At 47.3% G+C, this 19676-nt stretch overlaps 1 protein-coding gene across 1 annotated transcript in view; it reads right to left on the bottom strand.

Moving 5' to 3' along the window:
- LOC147114785 (uncharacterized) overlaps nucleotides 1-18980 on the bottom strand; it is a 147134-nt gene extending 128154 nt beyond the window's left edge. The window contains exon 1 of the mRNA XM_085993948.1: nucleotides 17671-18980. Coding sequence (XP_085850074.1) covers nucleotides 17671-18912 — 1242 coding nt within the window. The 5' untranslated portion in view covers nucleotides 18913-18980. The remainder of the gene's footprint in view (nucleotides 1-17670) is intronic.
- Between the last annotated feature and the right edge of the window lie 696 nt (nucleotides 18981-19676).

Genomic DNA, 19676 nt, shown 5'->3' with positions numbered 1-19676 from the left:
AGTCCTGTGTTGTAGCTTCACCAAGTTGGTATCTGATTTTTACATACCCCTGGCATGCTTTTCAACACTCCTCATTGAACCAGGGTTGGTTTGATGGTACTGGTAGAGGGAGGGATATATCACTCCATGAGGTTACAGAGTGTGGTGGAATACAATTCCGTTGCTGCTGATGGCCCACTGCACCTCCTTGGTGCCCAGTTTTGAGCTGCTAGATATGTTCTGATTCTATCCCATTTAGTACGGTGGTAGTGCCACAAAACACGATGAAGGGGTGTGCTCAGTGTGAATACTGGACTTCATCCCCACAACGGCTGTGCAGTGGTCACTGTGACCAATACTGTCATGGACAGATGATCTGCGACAGGTAGATTGTTGAGGACGAGATCAAATCGGTTTTTTCCTCGTGTTTGCTCTCTCTCCACCTGCAGTGAGCCCAATCTGGCAGCTATCTCCTTCAGGACTTAGCCAGCTCAGTGAATAGTGGTACTACCGAGCCACTCTCGGTGATGCCCTAGCAGCCACAGTGTGCCGGATGAGGAGGGAGTAAATGTTTATGATGGTGGATTAAGCGGACTGCTTTCTGCTGGATTGTGTCACGCTTCTTGAGTGTTGTTCGATCTACAACCATCCAGGCAAGTGGAGAATATTCAATCACAATCCTGACTTGTGCCTTGTAGGTGCTCGAATGGTTTTGGGGAGTCAGGAGGTGAGTCACTTGCCGGAGAATACCCAGCCTCTGACCTGCTCTTATAGCCACAGTATTTACGTGGCCTGGCTAGTTACTTTGCTGATGATTGAGAGTAGGCTGATGGGGCAGGAATTGGCCGGATTGGAATTTTCCTGCCTTTTGCAGAAAGGACATACCTGCCTAATTTTCCACTTTGTCAGGTAGATGCCAGTACAGGAACAGCTTGGCTAGTGGTACGGCTAGTTCTGGAGTGCAGGTCTTTAGCTCTACAGCTGTGATGTTGTTGGGGCCCACAGCCTTTGCTGTATCCAGTGTGCTCTGACATTTTTTGATATCAAGTGGAGTGAATTGAATTGGCTCAGGACTGGCATCTATGAGGGTGGGGAGCTCAGGAGGAGGCCGCGATGGATCCACTTGTCACTTGTACAGGGCCTTGGTGAGACCCGACCTGGAGTACTGTGCACAGTTTTGGTCTCCTTATCTAAGGAGGAGTACACTTGCCTTGGAGGTGGTGCAACGAAGGTTCACTAGATTGATTCCTGGGATGAGAGGGCTGTCCTGTGATGAGAGATTGTGCAGAATGGGCCTATACTCTCTGGAGTTTAGAAGAATGAGAGGTGATCTCATTGAAACATACAAGATTCTGAAGGGGATTGACAGGGTAGATGCGGAGAGGTTGTTTCCCCTGGCCGGAGTGTCTAGAACTAGGGGGCATAGTCTCAGGATAAGGGGCGGCCATTTAAGACTGAGATGAGGAGGAATTTCTTCACTCAGAGGGTTGTGAATCTTTGGAATTCTCTGCCCCAGAGGGCTGTGAATGCTGAGTCACTGAGTATATTCAAGGCTGAGATCAATAGATTTTTGGACTCTAGGGGACTCGAGGGATATGGAGATCGGGCGGGAAAGTGGAGCTGAGGTCGATGATCAGCCATGATGTTATTGAATGGCAGAGCAGGCTCGAGGGGCCGTATGGCCTACTCCTGCTCCTATTTCTTATTTCTTATTTTCTGCCTGAAGGTGGTTGTGGAAGAAGATGAGGAGAGAGAAAACGCAATACAAAAGCTAGAGTTGACTTTAATCATTTATAAAAATGGACCAAATATAACACTAACCATTTACATATTTTGTTCATGGACGAACAAAATGCCACCAATTAATTCTCCCCTGAGGCTAACGGAACAGACTGCTGCTGAATGGAGACAAAGAGCTAGAGACACTTTCAGAGTGAGACCTGTATGGGAGGGGAGGCGATGCCATGTGACCCAGGCAGCTCCTGGAGGGCACGGAGTTCAAAGGAACGGTGAACCCAAGGTCTCTTCCTCCTCCTGTCTTCCCTCCTCCCCCTCCCTCTCCCCATTTTAGATGCTGTCTTATTACAGATGTTAAAATATGAGGACGTTCACTGTATTTCCCACTCCATGAAAAAAACAACAACATGGGATTTTAAACATTGTTCGGTGTTACATTTCATACTTCATGTACAGATTGTTGACTTTGAGAAATACTTCAGTGTAAAAACCTGTTTCATGTAACAATTAAAAAATTGTATTTACCTACTTGTTGGTCAATGTTTTCATTTCATACTTTCATCTCATCAACTCATGTAAATAGTCGATATTTATCAACACAGATAAATGTGAGGTATTACATTTTGGTAAGAAAAATAGGGAGGTCACATATTACTTGGAAATAACGAATCTAAATGGGGTAGAAGAGCAAAGGGATCTCGGAGTACAAACACAAAAATCACTGAAAGTAGTGACACAGGTTAACAAGGCCATAAAAAATGCAAGCACTGGGGTTTATTTCTGGAGGGATTGAATTGAAAAGTAGTGAAGTTGTGCTAAACTTGTATCGAACCTTGGTTGGACCACACTTGGAGTACTGCGTACAATTCTGGACACCATATCATAAAAAGGAATTCGAGGCACTGAAGAGGATGCAAAAAAGATGAGTAAAACATTAGAGCTGAAGGACAGGCTAGGGTGTGTGGCCCAAATAAGGGTTCTTTACACAAACACACGGAGTATAAGGAATAAACTGAATGAACTGCAGGCGCGAATTCAAATTGGAGGGTATGACATTGTAGCCATTACTGAGACATGGCTGCAAGACGGTCAGGACTGGGAACTAAGTATTCCAGGTTATAAGGTCTACAGGGAAGATAGGGAAAATGGCAGAGGGGGAGGAGGAGCCTTAGTGATTAAGGATGAAATCACTTCAATGATAAGAGAGGATTTAAAGAGAGGTAAGCAGGCAATGGCGACTTTAAGGGATGAATTAAGAAATAAATGATCCAAGACTGTATTGGGAGTTGTGTATAGGCCTCCTATAGCAGCTCTGAAGTGCTACATTGTATAAATGAAGAGATTAGACAAGCGTGTAGCAAAGGCAGAGTGTTTTTAATGGGAGATTTTAACTTTCATAGAGATTGGGGAAAGCAGACTAGCACCTGTCAGAAAGGTAGTGAATTTCTTGTGTGTCTGGGATAGTTTTCTACAACAATATGTCCTATAGGCAACAAGGGGGCATGTCATATTAGATTTAGTGATGAGTAATGAGCCAGATTTAGTTAACAGTCTAACTGTGCATGAACATTTATCCAATAGCGATCATAACATGATCGAGTTCAACATAGTGTTTGAAAGGGAAAAATGCAAAACAGCTACTAAGATTCTAGATTTAGGTAAGGCTGACCAACGGGATGTCCACAGTAAACTGGGCAAATCTGTTAATGGGTAAAACGACAGAAGATCAGTGGGAGATGTTTAAAAAGGAATTGAATGTGATACAGAACCAGTTTATACCCCTGAGGGGCAAGAGCTCTACTTACCAATAAAACCCAGCCATGAACCACTAAAGAGGTAAAGGCCAGCATAAAACTATAAAGGAAAGGGTATACAAAAATACACAAAATAGCACAGATCCTGGCGAATGGGAAAGATACAAAGAACAGCAAAGGGTCACACAACAGTTAGTAAGAGTTACAAAAAGGGAGTATGAAAAGAAACTTGCAAGAGATATCAAAATCAATGCGAAATTCTTTTACAGTTACATTAGGAAAAAGAGGGTGGTCAGGAGCAATGTTGGCCCCTTAAAAATAAAGTGGTGATATTGTCAATGACAATGGGGAAATGGCAGACATGTTGAATAATTACTTTGCATCAGTATTTACAGTAGAGGAAGAGGACACCATGCCGGAAATCCTAAAGAAACTAATATTGAATCGGGGAAAGGGACTCAATAAAACGAACGTAAGTAAAATAACAATAATGAAGAAAATAATGGCACAAAAGAGTGACAGATCCCCAGGACCAGATGGTTTCCATCCCAGGGTTTTAAAGGAACTAGGAGCACATTGCAGATGCCCTAATTATAATTTTCCAATGTTCTCTAGATTCAGGAACCGTCCTTTCGTTTGGAAAATTGCGCATGTTACTCTGCATTTAAGAATGGGAAGAGAGGGAAACCAGTGAATTATAAACCAGTTAGTCTAATATCTGTTGTCGGGAAATTACTAGAGTCTATAATTAAGGATAGGGTGACAGAACACCTCGAAAATTTTCAGCTGATCAGAGAGAGCCAGCATGGATTTGTGAAAGGTACCATTAATTGGAGGGAAACTAAAATAAATCAAGGGAATGCACTTATTGAATTCAGTATTAGTAATAAAATGGTAATGGAGAAAATAATGGGACCAGGATAGATAAATCACCAGGACCTGATGGTTTCCATCCCAGGGTATTAAAAGAAGTGGGGAAATTGCAGAAGCATTAGCTATAATCATTCAAACTCTTGATTTGGGAACTATGCTGTTAAACTCAAAAATTGCAAATGTCAGTCCATTATTTAAGAAGGGTGGGAGAGAGAAACCAGGCAACCACAGGCCTGTGAATTTAAAATCAATTGTGGGGACGCTACTAGAATCTCTCATTAGGGATAGAGTGACTGAGCACTTGTCCAAAAATGAGCTGATCAGAGAGAGCCAGCATGGCAAGACTTGGGTTGGAAGTTGGTTGGGAGGTAGGAGACAGTGATTGGGGATAAAGGGTTTGTACTCAGATTGGCAGAATGTGACAAGTGGATCTGTTCTGGAGCTGCAACTTTTTCCCATATTTATTAATCAATTGGATCAAGGAATAGAGCTGTATATCCAAGTTTCCAGATGACACTAAAGTCAGAGACACAGTAAGTAGTGTGGGAGCAGGAAGTTGCAAAACTATGACAGATGGACAAGTGTGAGGTCGTCCACTTTGGACCAAAGAAAACTACATTTTCCAAATGGTGAGAAACTAGGAACTGCAGAGGAGCAAAGAGATTTGGGAGTCTAACTCCACAAATCATTTAAAACTAGTCGACAGGTACAAAAAGTAATAAATAAGGCCAATGGAAATTTGGCCTTTATCTTAAGATGGCTGTATTACAAATAGGAAGAATTGTAATTTTAAAATTTGGCCATTTAGGATGAAAGTCATGAAGTACCTTTTCACACAAGGTATTAGAAATCTGGATTCTCTCCCCAAAGGGCTGTGGATTCTAGGACAAGTGGAGCTTTTAAGGCTGAGATTGATAGATTTTAGTTGGGAAAGACTAACAAGGAGCATGGGGCAAAGGTGGGTAAATAGACTTGAGGCACAGATCAGCAGTGACCTAATTGAATGGCATTGGAGGCTCGAGGGGCTGAATGGCCGACTCCTGTTCCTATCTTCCTTTCAATCTGCTTGGTTTCCGACATGTTTTGTCAGGAGCAATAAAAATTCTTCATTCTTAATTCTGTTGCAGGGATTTCAAAAACATTGGTCATTTTCATGAAGGGCTCGTGGCAGAATTCATTAAGGTCTTGGAGCAAGACAATCGATAAGAGTTCCTTTTACATCTATTTTTCCAGTTTACGTGGGTTAGTTGCCTTGTTAAAGAAAGATGAACGAAACTTTTCTGAAAGGTTCTGTTCCCGTTATAGACATCAAACAGTGAGATGTACTTAACTCTACTCTTAAACTGCTTTGACCTGCCACCAACGACATATTGGATTTAACCCTAGGCATGTGGCAGTGTTGGGATTTTGAATGATTCCCCCCAGGCCCCATCTCCAGAGCCCTGTGCATGGTGACCCGGTTTATAAATACTGCCCTCTACTGGCAGTTGCCAGTTTTTGTCTCCCACCCACACTGCTGCATTGTGAGGTGGAGAAGCATAGAAACATAGAAGATAGGAGTAGGCCATTCGGCCCCTCGAGCCTGCTCCGCCATTCAATGAGATCATGGCTGACCATCCAAATTCAGTACCCTGTCCCTGCCTTCTCCCCATATCCCTTGATCCCTTTAGCCTCAAGAAATATATCCAACTCTTTCTTGAATATATTTAATGAACTGGCCTCCACCGCCCTCTGAGGCAGAGAATTCCACAGGTTCACCACTCTCTGGGTGAAGAAATTCCTCTTCATTTCAGTCCTAAATGGCTTACCCCTTATCCTTAGACTATGACCCCTGGTTCTGGACTCCCCGGCCATCAGAAACATCCTTTCTGCATCTAGTCTGTCCAGACCTGACAGAATTTTATAGGTTTCGATGAGATCCCCTCTCAATCTTCTAAACTCCAGTGAGTATAAGCCCAATCGACACAATCTCTCCTCGTACGTCATTCCTGCCATCCCAGGTGTCAGCCTGGTGAATCTTCGCTGCACTCCCTCCATGGCAAGAACATCCTTCCTCAGGTAAGGTGACCAAAACTGCACGCAATACTCAAGGTGCGGTCTCACCAAGGCCCTGTACAACTACAGCAAGACATCCTTGTTCCTGTACTCGAACCCTCTTGCTACGAAGGCCAATATACCATTTGCCTTCTTAACCGCCTGCTGCACCTGCATGCTTACCTTCAACGACTGGTGCACAATAACACCCAGGTCTCTTTGCACTTCCCCTTCTCCCAATCTATTGCCATTCAAATAATAATCTGCCTTCCTGTTTTTGCCATCAAAGTGGATAACCTCACATTTATCCACATTATAGTGCATTTGTCATGTTTCTGCCCAATCACCCAACCTGTCCAAATCGTACTGGAGTTTCACGACATCCCCCTCAGAGCTTACCCTCCCACCCAGCTTTGTGTCGTCTGCAAATTTGGAGATATTACATCCAATTCCCTCGTCCAGATCATTAATATATATTGTGAACAGCTGGGGTCCTAGGGCCGATCCTTGCGGTACCCCACTAGTCACTGCCTGCCACTCGGAAAATGACCCGTTTATTCCAACTCTTTGCTTTCTGTCCGCCAACCAGTTCTCTATCCAAGTCAATACCTTGCCCCCAATCCCATGTGCCTTAATTTTGCACGCTAATCACTTATGTGGGACCTTATCGAAAGCCTCCTGAAAGTCCAAATACACCACATCCACTGGTTCTCTCTTATCTATTTTACCAGTTACATCCTCAAAAAATTCCAGTAGATTAGTCAAGCATGATTTACCTTTTGTAAATCCATGTTGACTTTGTCCGATCCTGTCACTGCTTTCCAAGTGCTCTGCTATTATATCTTTTATAATAGACTCTAGCATTTTCCCCACTACCGATGTCAGGCTTACCGGTCTATAATTCCCTGCTTTTTCTCTACCACCTTTTTTGAATAGTGGGGTAACATTAGCTACCCTCCAATCCATGGGTACTGTTACAGAGTCTATCGAGTTCTGGAAGATGACCAGCAATGCATTTACTATCTCTGGGGCCACTTCCTTAAGTACCCTGGGATGTAGACCATCAGGCACTGGGGATTTATCGGCCTTCAGTCCCATCAATTTTCCTAACATCATTTCCCTACAGATACTGATTACTTTCAGTTCCTCCCTCTCATTAGACCCTATGTTCCCCGGCATCTCTGGGAGGTTATTTGTGTCCTCCTTTGTGAAGACAGAACCAAAGTATGTATTTAGTTGGTCAGCCATTTCCTTGTTTCCCATTATAAATTTCCCCTGATTCTGACTGGAAGGGACCTACGCTTGATTTCACCAATCTTTTTCTCTTCACATATCTATAAAAGCTTTTACAGTCAGTTTTTATGTTCCCTGCTAGCTTACTCTCATATTCTATTTTCCCTTTCTTAATTAATCCCTTTGTCCTCCTTTGTTGACTCCTAAACTGCTCCCAATCCTCAAAATTATTGCTTTTTCTTGCCAATTTATATGTCCTCTCCTTGGATCTTATGCTATCCCTAATTTCCCTTGTTAGCCACAGTTGAGTCACCTTTTTTGTTTTATTTTTATGCCAAACTGGGATGAATAAATTCTGTAGCTCATCCATTCGGTCTTTGAATGTTTGCCATTGCCTATCCACTGTCAACCCTTTGAGTGCCATTCCCCAATCAATTCTACCCAACTCGCTCCTCAGACCATCGTAGTTTCCTTTATTTAAATTGAGGACCCTTGCCTCTGAGTCAACTACTTAATTCTCCATCTTAATGAAGAATTCGATCATATTATGATCGCTCCGACACAAGGGGCCTCGTACAACAAGATTGCTAATTAATCCTTTCTCGTTACATAATACCCAGTCTAAGATGGCCTGATCTCTGGTTGGTTCCTTGACATATTGGTCCAGGAAACCATCCCGTAAGCACTCCAGGAATTCCTCCTCCAAAGTATTGTTACTAATTTGGTTGGCCCAATCTATATGTAGATTAAAGTCACCCATGATGACTACTGTGCCCTTATTGCACACTTCTTTAATTCCCCTTTTAATGCCATCCCCAACCTCCGCCTTACTGTTTGGAGGTCTATATACCACTGCCACTAATGTTTTTTTCCCCTTAGTATTTCTCAATTCTACCCATACAGATTCCACATCATCTGAGCTAATATCCTTCATTACAATTGTATTAATCCCTTCTTTAACCAGTAAGGCTACCCCACCTCCCTTTCCTTTTTGCCTATCTTTCCTGAATATCGAATACCCCTGGATGTTGAGTTCCCAGTCTTGGCCATCCTTGAGCCACGTTTCCGTAATCCCAACCAAATCATATTCGTTTACCTCTATTTGCACAGCCAATTCATCCACCTTATTACAAATGCTCCTCGCATTAAGACACAAAGCCTTCAGGCTTGTTTTTTTAACGCTCTTAGACCTATTAGAATTATTATTTACTGTGGCCACATTTGATTTAAACCGTTGATTTCTCTGACTGCCACTTTTGTTTTTCTCCTTCCTATCTTTTGCTTTTATCCCTGTTTTCCTTTCCTCTGTCTCCCTGCTCAGGTTCCCAACCCCCCGCCATTTTAGTTTAAACCCCCCCGAACAGTGCTAGCAAACCTCCCTGCAAGGATATTTGTCCCGCTCTGGTTCAGGTGCAACCCGTCTGACTTGTACAAGTCCCACCTTCCCCAGAAGCAGGCCCAGTGATCCAGGAAACTAAAGCCCTCCCTCCTGCACCAACTCTTTAGCCACGTAGTCATCTGCTCTATCCTCCTATTCCTATAATCACTAGCACGTGGCACCGGGAGAATTCCAGAGATTACAACCTTTGAGGTCCTACTCTTTAATTTGCTACCTAGCTCCCTAAATTCTTGCTGCAGGACCTCATCCCTCTTCGTACCTATGTCGTTGGTCCCAATGTGAACCACGACCTCTGCCTGTTCACCCTCCCCCTTCAGGATGCCCTGCAGCCGTTCAGTGACATCCTTGACCCTGGCACCAGGGAGGCAACACACCATCCTGGAGTCACGTCTACGGCCACAGAAACGCCTATCTGTTCCCCTTACGATAGAATCCCCTACCACTATTGCTCTCCCACTCCTTTCCCTCCCTTCCTGAGCAGCAGAAGCACCAGGAAGTTGGCTGCTGCTTCCTTCCCCTGGTGAGTCATCCCCCTCAACAGTATCCAAACTGGTATACCTGTTTGAAAGGGGGATGGCCACAGGGGTCCCCTGCACTACCTGCCTGCTTCTATTGCTTCGCCTGGTGGTCACCCATGTCCCTTCTGCTTGTGCAGCCCTACCCTGCGGCATTAACTCCAACACTGAGATTTTCTTTCACAATTCCTGGTTTGAAACCGATGTCCTAGGGGGCATCTTTGCTAGTGCTGTTGGGGAGGGCTTAAACTAAAATGGCAGAGGGTTGGGAACCTGTGCCGGGAGACAGAGGAAAGGGAAGCAAGGATAGAAACAAAAGACAGGAAGGAGAACAGCAAAAGTGGAAGGCAGAGCAATCAAGGGTGTAAATCAAACAGGGCCGCAGTAAATAATAATTCCAAAAAGGCTAGTGTTAAAAAATCAAGCCTGAAGGCTTTGTGCCTTAATGCGAGGAGCATTCGTAATAAGGTGGATGAATTAGCTGCGCAAATAGATGTAAACGGATATGATATAATTGGGATTACGGAGATATGGCTCCAGGGTGACCAAGACTGGGAATTCAACATCCAGGGGTATTCAATATTCAGGAAGGACAGGAAAAAAGGAAAAGAAGGTGCGGTAGCAATGCTGGTTAAAGTGGAGAGTAACACAATAGTAAGGAAGGATATTAGCTCTGATGATGTGGTATCTGTATGGGTCGAGCTGAAAAATACAACGGGGCAGAAAACGTTAGTGGGAGTTGTAAACAGACCCCAAACAGTAATGCTAAGGTTGGGGATGGCATTAAACAGGAAATTGGAGACACATGCAATAAGGGCACAGCAGTTATCATGGGTGGTTTTAATCTACATATAGATTGGGCTAACCAAATTAGTAACAATACTGCAGAGGAGGAATTCCTAGAGTGTATACGGGATGGTTTCCTGGACCAATATGTCGAGGAACCAACTAGAGATCAGCCCATCTTAGGCTGGGTATTATGTAATGAGAAAGGATTGATTAGCAATCTTGTTGTGCGAGGCCCCTTGGGGAGGTGCGATCATAATATGATAGAATTCTTCATTAAGATAGAGAGTGAAGTAGTAGACTCAGAGACTAGGGTCCTGAATTTAAATAAAGGAAACTACGATGGTATGAGGCGTGAGTTGGCTAGGATGGATTGGGGAACGTTACTTAAAGGGTTGACGGCGGATAGGCAATGGCAAGCATTTAACGATCGCATGGATGAACTACAGAATTTCTTCATCCCTGTCTGGCATAAAAATAAAACAAAAAAGGTGGCGCAACCGTGGCTCACAAGGGAAATAAGGGATAGCGTAAGATCCAAGGAGAGGCCATATAAATTGGCCAGAAAAAGCAGCAAACCTGAGGATTGGGAGCAGTTTAGGATTCAGCAAAGGAGGACAGAAGGATTAATTAAGAGGGGGAAAATAGAGTATGAGAGTAAGCTTGAGGTAACATAAAAACTGACTATAATAGCTTCTATAGATATGTGAAGAGAAAAAGATTGGTGAAGTCAAGAATAGGTCCCTTGCAGTCAGAATCAGGGGAATTTATAATGGGGAACAAAGAAATGGCTGACCAATTAAATATATATTTTGGTTCTGTCTTCACAAAGGAGGACACAAATAACCTCCCAGAGATGTTGGGGAACATAGCATCTAATGAGAGGGTGGAACTGAATGAAATCAGTATTTGTAGGGAAATTATGTTAGGGAAATTAACGGGATTGAAGGCCAGTAAATCCCCAGGTCCTGATAATCTACATGCTAGGGTACTTAAGGAAGTGGCCCTAGAAATAGTAGATGCATTGCTGGTCATCTTCCAAAATTCTATAGACTCTGGCACAGTTCCCATGGATTGGAGGGTAGCTAATGTAACCCCACTATTTAAAAAAGGTGGTAGAGAGAAAACGTGGAATTATGGACCGGTAAGCCTGACATCGATAGTGGGTGAAATGCTAGTGTCCATTATAAAAGGTGTAATAGCAGAGCACTTGGAAAACAATGACAGGATCGGACAAAGTCAACATGGATTTACAAAAGGTAAATCGTGCTTGACTAATCTACTGGAATTTTTTGAGGATGTAACTGGTAGAATAGATAAGGGAGAACCAGTGGATGTGGTGTATTTGGACTTTCAGAAGGCTTTCGATTAGTGCGTAAAGTTAAAGCACATGGGATTGGGGGTAAGGTACTGACTTGGATAGGGAACTGGTTGGCAGACAGGAAGCAAAGAGTTGGAATAAACGGCTCCTTTTCCGAGTGGCAGGTAGTGACTAGTTGGGTACCGCAGGGATCGGTGCTAGGACCCCAACTGTTCACAATATATATTAATGATCTAGACAATGGAACTAGATGTAATATCTCCAAGTTTGCAGATGACACAAAGCTGGGTGGGCATGTGTGCTGTGAGGAGGATGCTGAGAAACTCCAGTATGGTTTGGACAGGTTGGGTGTTTGGGCAGACGCATGGCAAATGCAGTATAATGTGGATAAAAGCGAGGTTATCCACTTTGGGGGCAAAAACAGGAAGGCAGATTATTATCTGAACAGCAATAGATTGGGAGAAGGGGAAGTGCAACGAGACCTGGATGTCCTTGTGCACCAGTCGCTGAAGGTAAGCATGCAGGCGCAGCAGGTGGTTAAGAAGGCAAATGGTATGTTGGCCTTCATAGCAAGAGGATTCGAGTACAGGAGCAAGGATGTCTTGCTGCAGTTGTACAGGGCCTTGGTGAGACCACACCTTGAGTATTGTATGCAGTTTTGGTCACCTTATCTGAGGAAGGATGTTCTTGCCATGGAGAGTGTGCAGCGAAGATTCACCAGACTGATACCTGGGATGGCAGGAATGACGTATGAGGAGAGATTGTGTCGATTAGGCTTATATTTGCTAGAGTTTAGAAGAATGAGAGGGGATCTCATTGAAACTTATAAAATTCTAACCGGACTAGACAGACTAGATGCAGGAAGGATGTTCCCGATGGCGGGGGAGTTCAGAACCAGGGGTCACAGTCTAAGGATAAGAGGTAAGCCATTTAGGACAGAAATGAGGAGGAATTTCTTCACCCAGAGAGTGGTGAACCTGTGGAATTCTCTACCACAGAAGGCAGTTGAGGCCAATTCATTAAATATATTCAAGAAGGAGTTAGATATATTTCTTAAGGCTAAAGGGATCAAGGGATATGGGGAGAAAGCAGGGCCAGGGTACTGAATTTGGATGATCAGCCATGATCTGATTAAATGGCGGAGCAGGCTCGAGGGGCCGAATGGCCTGCTCCTCCTGCTCTATCTTCTATGTTTCTATTTTCTAATCTACGGGCACCATTCCTGAATCGAGAGAACTTTGGAAGATTATAGTTAGGGCATCTGCAATGTGCTCACCTACTTCCTTTAAAACCCTGGGATGGAAACCATCTGGCCCTGGGGATTTCTCACTCTTTAGTGCCATTATTTTCTTCATTACTGTTATTTTACTTACGTTAATTTTATCGAGTCCCTGTCCCTGATTCAACATTCGTTTCTTTGGGATTTCCAGCATGCTATTCTCTTCTTCTACTGTAAATACTGTAGAATGGAAGATTGCTGTGGTTGTTGGAGGTCAATCATCTCAGCCCCAGGACATTGCTTCAGGAGTTCCGCAGGACAGTGTCCGAGGCCCAACCATCTTCAGCTGCTTCATCAATGTCCTTCCCTCCATCATAAGTTCAGAAGTGTAGATGTTCACTGATGACTGCACAGTGTTCAGTTCCATTCGCAACTCCTCAGATAATGAAGCAGTCTAAGCCCGCATGCAGCAAGACCTGGACAACATTCAGGCTAGGGCTGATAAGTGGCAAGTAACAGTCACGCCACACAAGTGCCAGGCAATGACTATCTCCAAAAAGCGAATGTCTAACCAACTCCCCATGGCTTTCAATGGGATTACCATCGCCAAATCCCCCACCATCAACATCCTGGGGGTCACCATTGACTAGAAACTTAACTGGCCCAGCCACATAAATACTATGGCTACAAGAGCAGGTCAGAGGCTAGGTATTTTGTGGCGTGTGTCTCACCTCATGACTCCCCAAAGCCTTTCCACCATCTACAAGGCACAAGTCAGGAGTGTGATGGAATACTCTTCACAAGACTGAAAACTTAGCTTCTATCACCTCTGGAAGTGATTGGAGCGCTAAATCAGGTGCTACACACCTCTCTTAAGGCGCAAATGCCGAGGAGCAAGGCGCTACCTCAGAACGCTGGCGAAGCTGATGTGATGTCAGTCAGCAATGGAACACAGACACAATGGCGCCGGCCAGTTCTTAAAGGGGAAGGTCGATCTTGCTCGACATCCACACCTTGCTCATTGCAGCCTTGAATCTTGACCTGGAGAGACCTGTACATCAATTGTGCTGGGAAGAACAATGGAGAGGCCCAGGGAAAGAGCTCAGGGTGCAGCCCCCATAGTCTCTTCTAAATCGATGCAAGGAAGGTCAAATCAAAATGAACCTGCAAAGTGCTGCTCAGTACCCAAAACTCCTTCACACAGTGTTGAATCTCTCCAAAAGTTTCTCTCTCTCTCTCAGAATGCGTGGTGCAAAAATGTCGCCGACAAAAAAAGGCAGGAAGCGGTCGCCTTTAAATAGCGCTCCCCCAGTCCCTTCCTGACTGCAAAATGCTCCCTTCAAACTGTTGTTGCTACCAGCAGGCAGTAAGACAGGGGGCACCACTCAATATCCCGTCTGGGGCGCTACCAGGGCATTGCACTCTCGACTGACATCACGATTTGTGGACACAGGAGATCGTGCCGGTAGTGTTCAGCACCGCCGCAAAATGTCTGGTCAATTTTGCGAGCGGCGCAAACATCGCCGCACCCGGGCGCTAGTTGCTTTGCGCCCCATTAGCGCCCTCTAATGGGAGGCACAAAGCAACCGAATTTTTCCCCCTATATAGAGTCATAACGGCACAGAAGGAGGCCATTCGGCCCATCGAGTCCGTTCCAGCTCTCTGTAGAGCAATTCAGTCAGTTCCTTTTCCGCGCTCTATCCCTGTAGCCCTGCAAGTTTATTTCCCCAGTGCCTATCCAGTCTCCCCTTGAAAACATTGAGGCCTAGCAATTGGGTATAGCCCCGCTTGAGGCGTTAGAACTGGCGCTGCGCAAAGTTTATAGCCAGACGAAACTTATCGCTGCCTGGCGAGATATTGGGGATTGAGGCGTGAACTCAGACGTTGCACAGGGCTCCTAAGGCACAAAAGTTCAGGCGCTACTGATGCGCCATCAATAACTCCAGAAGACTAAGAGTTAAACTTATAACAAGTAGGCTTTTATTAACAAAAGAATACGAGCATGCCTCTGCTGGTAGACCGATCCTTAAAGCCAGGGGGACTGGAGGTCAATCACCTTTATACCTGGGCTTAGGGATGGAGCCAGGGGCGGAGCCAGCTGAGGCATGCCCGGACATGTTCTGTACAGGCAGATTAGTGGTTTACCACATTCACCCCTTGTTTAAAATGAGTCCGGCGGGGTGAAGTGTCTCAGAAGTTCGTATAGGCATGTCTCTCCGGGGCTCTTGTCTGCCGTAGTGATCGTCGTGGTGCCGGCTGCGGCGGTTCTTTTCCCGCAGCCGTTTCCCGCGTGGGCCGGAGCACCGGCGTGTCGTCTTCGTGGGTGCGGGGTCGGTGGGTGTATAAGGGTGGGTCACAGGGCCCTGGCGTGCCGTCTACTTGGGTTAGATGTGGATTCCCTTCTAGGGGTGGGTAATGGTAATGGGTAGTGGGTAATGGTGTTTTCGGTGGCACCTGAGGGTGCGAGGTCTCGTATGGAGACCGTGTCCTCCCGCCCGTCAGGATACGCCACGTATGCATATTGTGGGTTGGCGTGGAGGAGGTGGACCCTTTCGACCAGGGGGTCTGTTTTATGGCTCCTCACGTGCTTCCTGAGCAAGACGGGCCCTGGAGACGTGAGCCATGGCGGTAGTGATGTCCCCGAGGTGGATTTCCTAGGGAAGACGAACATTTTCTCATGAGGGGTGGCGTTCGTGGCGGTACAGAGTAGTGACCGTATGGAGTGAAGCGCATCGGGGAGGACTTCTTGCCAGCGGGATGTTGGGAGGCCTCTGGACTTTAAGGCTAGCATGGCGGTTTTCCACACCGTCGCGTTCTCCCTTTCTACTTGTCCGTTACCCCGGGGGTTGTAGCTGGTGGTCCTGCTCGTGGCTATCCCTTTTTCGAGCAGGCACTGGCGCAGCTCGTAGCTCGTGAACGACGAGCCCCTGTCACTGTGGATGTAGCTGGGAAAACCGAATATGGCGAAGAGGTCATTGAGACATTTGATGACTGTGGCGCTGGTCATGTCCGGGCAGGGGATAGCGAACGGGAAACAGGAGTACTCGCCAATGATGTTGAGGAAGTACGTGTTGCGGTCAGAGGAGGGGAGGGGCCCTTTAAAATCTACACTTAGGCGCTCGAAGGGGCGGGTGGCTTTTATCAGGTGCGCCCTGTCTGGCCTATAAAAGTGCGGTTTGCATTCGGCACAGACTTGGCAGTTCCTGGTCATGGTCCTGACCTCCTCGATGGAGTAAGACAGGTTGCGGGCCTTAATGAAGTGGAAAAACCTGGCGACCCCCGGGTGGCAGAGATCGTTGTGGAGGGCCCGTAGCCTATCGACCTGTGCGTTGGCACATGTTCCACGGGATAGGGCGTCCGGGGGCTCATTAAGTTTCCCGGGCCGGTATAAGATATCATAATTGTAGGTGGATAATTCGATCCTCCACCGCAATATCTTGTCGTTTTTGATTTTGCCCCTCTGCTTGTTATTGAACATAAATGCTACTGATCGTTGGTCAGTGAGCAGGGTGAAGCGTTTACCGGCAAGGTAATGCCTCCAATGCCGTACAGCCTCCACTATAGCCTGGGCCTCCTTTTCGACTGAGGAGTGTCTAATTTCGGGGCCCTGGAGGGTTCGTGAAAAGAAGGCCACGGGTCTCCCCGCCTGGTTAAGGGTTGCGGCCAGGGCGAAGTCAGACGCATCGCTCTCCACTTGGAAAGGGATGGACTCGTCCACGGCGTGCATTGTAGCCTTTGCAATGTCCTCTTTTATGCAGGTGAAGGCTGCACGGGCCTCTGCCGCCAGGGGGAAGGAGGTTGACTTGATAAGGGGCCGGGCTTTGTCCGCGTAATTGGGCACCCATTATGCGTAATAAGAGAAAAACCCCAGACATCTCTTCAGGGCTTTGAGGCAGTGAGGCAGGGGTAGTTCCAGAAGGGGGTGCATTCGGTCGGGGTCAGGGCCGATGACTCCGTTTTCCACTACACAGCCAAGGATAGCGAGGCGGGTGGTGCGAAACATACACTTTTCTTTGTTGTATGTCAAATTTAAGCGCTGGGCTGTTCGGAGGAATTTTTCTAGATTTAGCGTCATGGCCCTGCTGGTCATGGCCGCAGATGGTGACATTGTCCAGGTAGGGAAAAGTGGCCTGCAGCGCGTTCTGGTCAACCATCCGGTCCATCTCCCTTTGGAAGACTGCGACCCCGTTGGTGACGCCGAAGGGGACTCTGAGGAAGTGGTAGAGGCGGTCGTTTGCCTCGAAGGCAGTATACTGGCGGTCTTCAGGTCTGATAGGGAGTTGGTGGTATGCCGACTTCAGGCCAATGGTAGAGAATACCCGGTACTGTGCAATCTGATTGACCATATCAGATATGCGGGGAAGGGGGTATGCGTCTAATTGGGTACACCTATTGATTGTTTGACTGTAGTCAATGACCAGGCGCTGTTTCTCGCCGGTCTTCACGACCACTACTTGGGCTCGTCATGGGCTGGTGCTGCCCTCGATAATCCCCTCCCGCAGGAGTCTCTCTACTTCTATTTTAATGAAGCTTCTATCCCCGGCACTGTACCGCCTGCTTTTTGTTGCGATGGGCTTGCAGTCGAGGGCGAGATTAGCAAACAACGGGGGGGGGCTGACTTTCAGGGTGGATAGGCTGCATATTGTGCGCGGCGGTTGTTTTAAATTTTGCCGGCTGCAGACTGTAAGTGGGGGCAGGGGCCCGCCGTACGCCATCGTGACACTCTCTAGGTGGCACTGGAAATCCAGTCCCAGTAGCACAGCAGCGCAGAGCTGTGGCAGGACAAGGAGTTTAAAGTCTTTGTACCCTGTGCCCATTACTGTCAGGGTTGCTACACAGTAGCCGCCGACGTCCGCCGTATGGGACTTGGAGGCCATAGAGACCCGGTGGCGCGTGGGCATGACTGATAGGGAGTAGTGTCGCACCGTGTCGGGGTGGATAAAGCTCTCCGTGCTCCCGCAGTCAAATAGACAGTTTGTTGCGTGACCGTTTACCTTGATGTCCATCGTGGACCTGGCCAGTTGGTGAGGCCTGGATTGGTCCAGGATGATGGAGGCCACCGTTGAGGTCGGTGGGTCGCTGTTGTACTCGCGCGAGGCAGTGGGGGAGTCAGGGGCCTGGTCCCAAAGTGACGTCCAAGATGGCGGCCCACACCGCTCACACACGGCTGGTGATGTCCAAGATGGCGGCCCGCACGGCTCACACGCGGCTGGTGGTGTCCAAGATGGCGACTTGCACGGCTCACACGCGGCGCTGCTGGAGTTGGTTGGTTTCACCCTGCACACTTTGGCATAGTGCCCCTTCTTTCCGCATTTGGAGCAGATCGCGTCCTTCGCTGGGCAGTGTTGTCTGGGGTGCTTGGCCTGGCCACAGAAATAGCACTTTGAGCCTCTGGACATCACAGCTGTAGTTGGGCTGCAGGTGGGCCGTGGCGGTGGTGGCGTGGCGCAGGCCTGTGGCCTTACCGTGTCCCAAGATGGCGGCCCCCGCGACATCCACGGGGCGGGGAGGGCCGTATGGTCGGGGGGGTAGGCATCCATGTTTCGGAGGGCCACGTCCAGCGAGTTAGCAAGGGCCACAGCCTTCTGCAGGTTGAGCCCACTTTGCTCTAGCAGTCTCTGTCGAGTGTAGCTGGACCTGATGCCGGCGACGTAGGCGTCTCTGATTAGGTCATCAGTATTTTCCGTGGCCGTCACCGATTTGCACTTGCAGTCCCGGCCGAGGACTCTCAGTGCCCGTAGGTATTCGTCACCCGATTCCCCGGGTCGCTGTTTGCGGGTAGCCAGGAGGTGTCTAGCGTAGACCTCGTTGACTGGCTTAGTATATTGTTCTTTTAGTATCGTGATAGCGGCCGTGTAGGATACAGCGTCTCGGATAATCGAATATACTTGGTGGCTCACCCGTGAGTTCAGTACTAGCAGTTTGTCGGCTTCGGTCCTGACGGTAGTGCTGGAGGCCTGCAGGAATGCTTCGAAGCAGCTCAGCCAGTGCTCGAAGTTATTTGATGCATCCGCCGTTTGAGGGTCCAGTTCCAGGCGTTCCGGTTTCAGGATTTGCTCCATTTCAAAACCTTTTGTTAATAAAATTGATGCGCCATCAATAACTCCAGAAGACTAAGAGTTAAACTTATAACAAGTAGGCTTTTATTAACCAAAGAATACGAGCATGCCTCTGCTGGTAGACCGATCCTTAAAGCCAGGGGGACTGGAGGTCAATCACCTTTATACCTGGGCTTAGGGGTGGAGCCAGGGGCGGAGCCAGCTGAGGCATGCCCGGACATGTTCTGTACAGGCAGATTAGTGGTTTACCACAGCTACCCAATATCGGCGCGGACGGGCACAGCGCAGGTGATCTCAATTACCGGAAACCACGAGACTTCCAGGCGCCGGCCGGCTCTTAAAGAGGTGGGTCAGTCAGCCTAAGCTGCCACACTCAACGCCCTGTAGGCCTCAGAATCGGCGCTCGCCCTTCTCTGGCGCAAGAAACTTGGTCAGAATGGAGAAGGTGAGACAGAGAGCAGAGCGCTTCAGCACTGAGGCTCTGGACCAGTTGGTGTCTGCAGTTGAGCGCCGTCGAGATGTTCTGTATCCTGACAATGGCAAGAGGCCGAATCAAAAGGCTTACCGGCGATCTTGGAGGGAGGTTTCTCTGAGGGTCAACTCCAGCAGCATGGCGACCAGGACCCCTGTTCAGTGCAGGAAGAAATTCAACGACCTCACTCGGGTCGTTAGGGTGAGTGTTGGTTATGCAAACTTCTGATTCCCTCCATCTGCACCTGACTTCGAGCACCCTGTTGCCATGATGCCCCAATGGCCATCTGTCAGCA

This window comes from Somniosus microcephalus, chromosome 7 (genome assembly GCF_052327205.1).
Source record: "Somniosus microcephalus isolate GS21.2 chromosome 7, FLI_Smic_1.0, whole genome shotgun sequence".
Lineage (NCBI taxonomy): Eukaryota > Metazoa > Chordata > Chondrichthyes > Squaliformes > Somniosidae > Somniosus > Somniosus microcephalus.
This window is presented reverse-complemented; position numbering and strand designations above follow the sequence as displayed.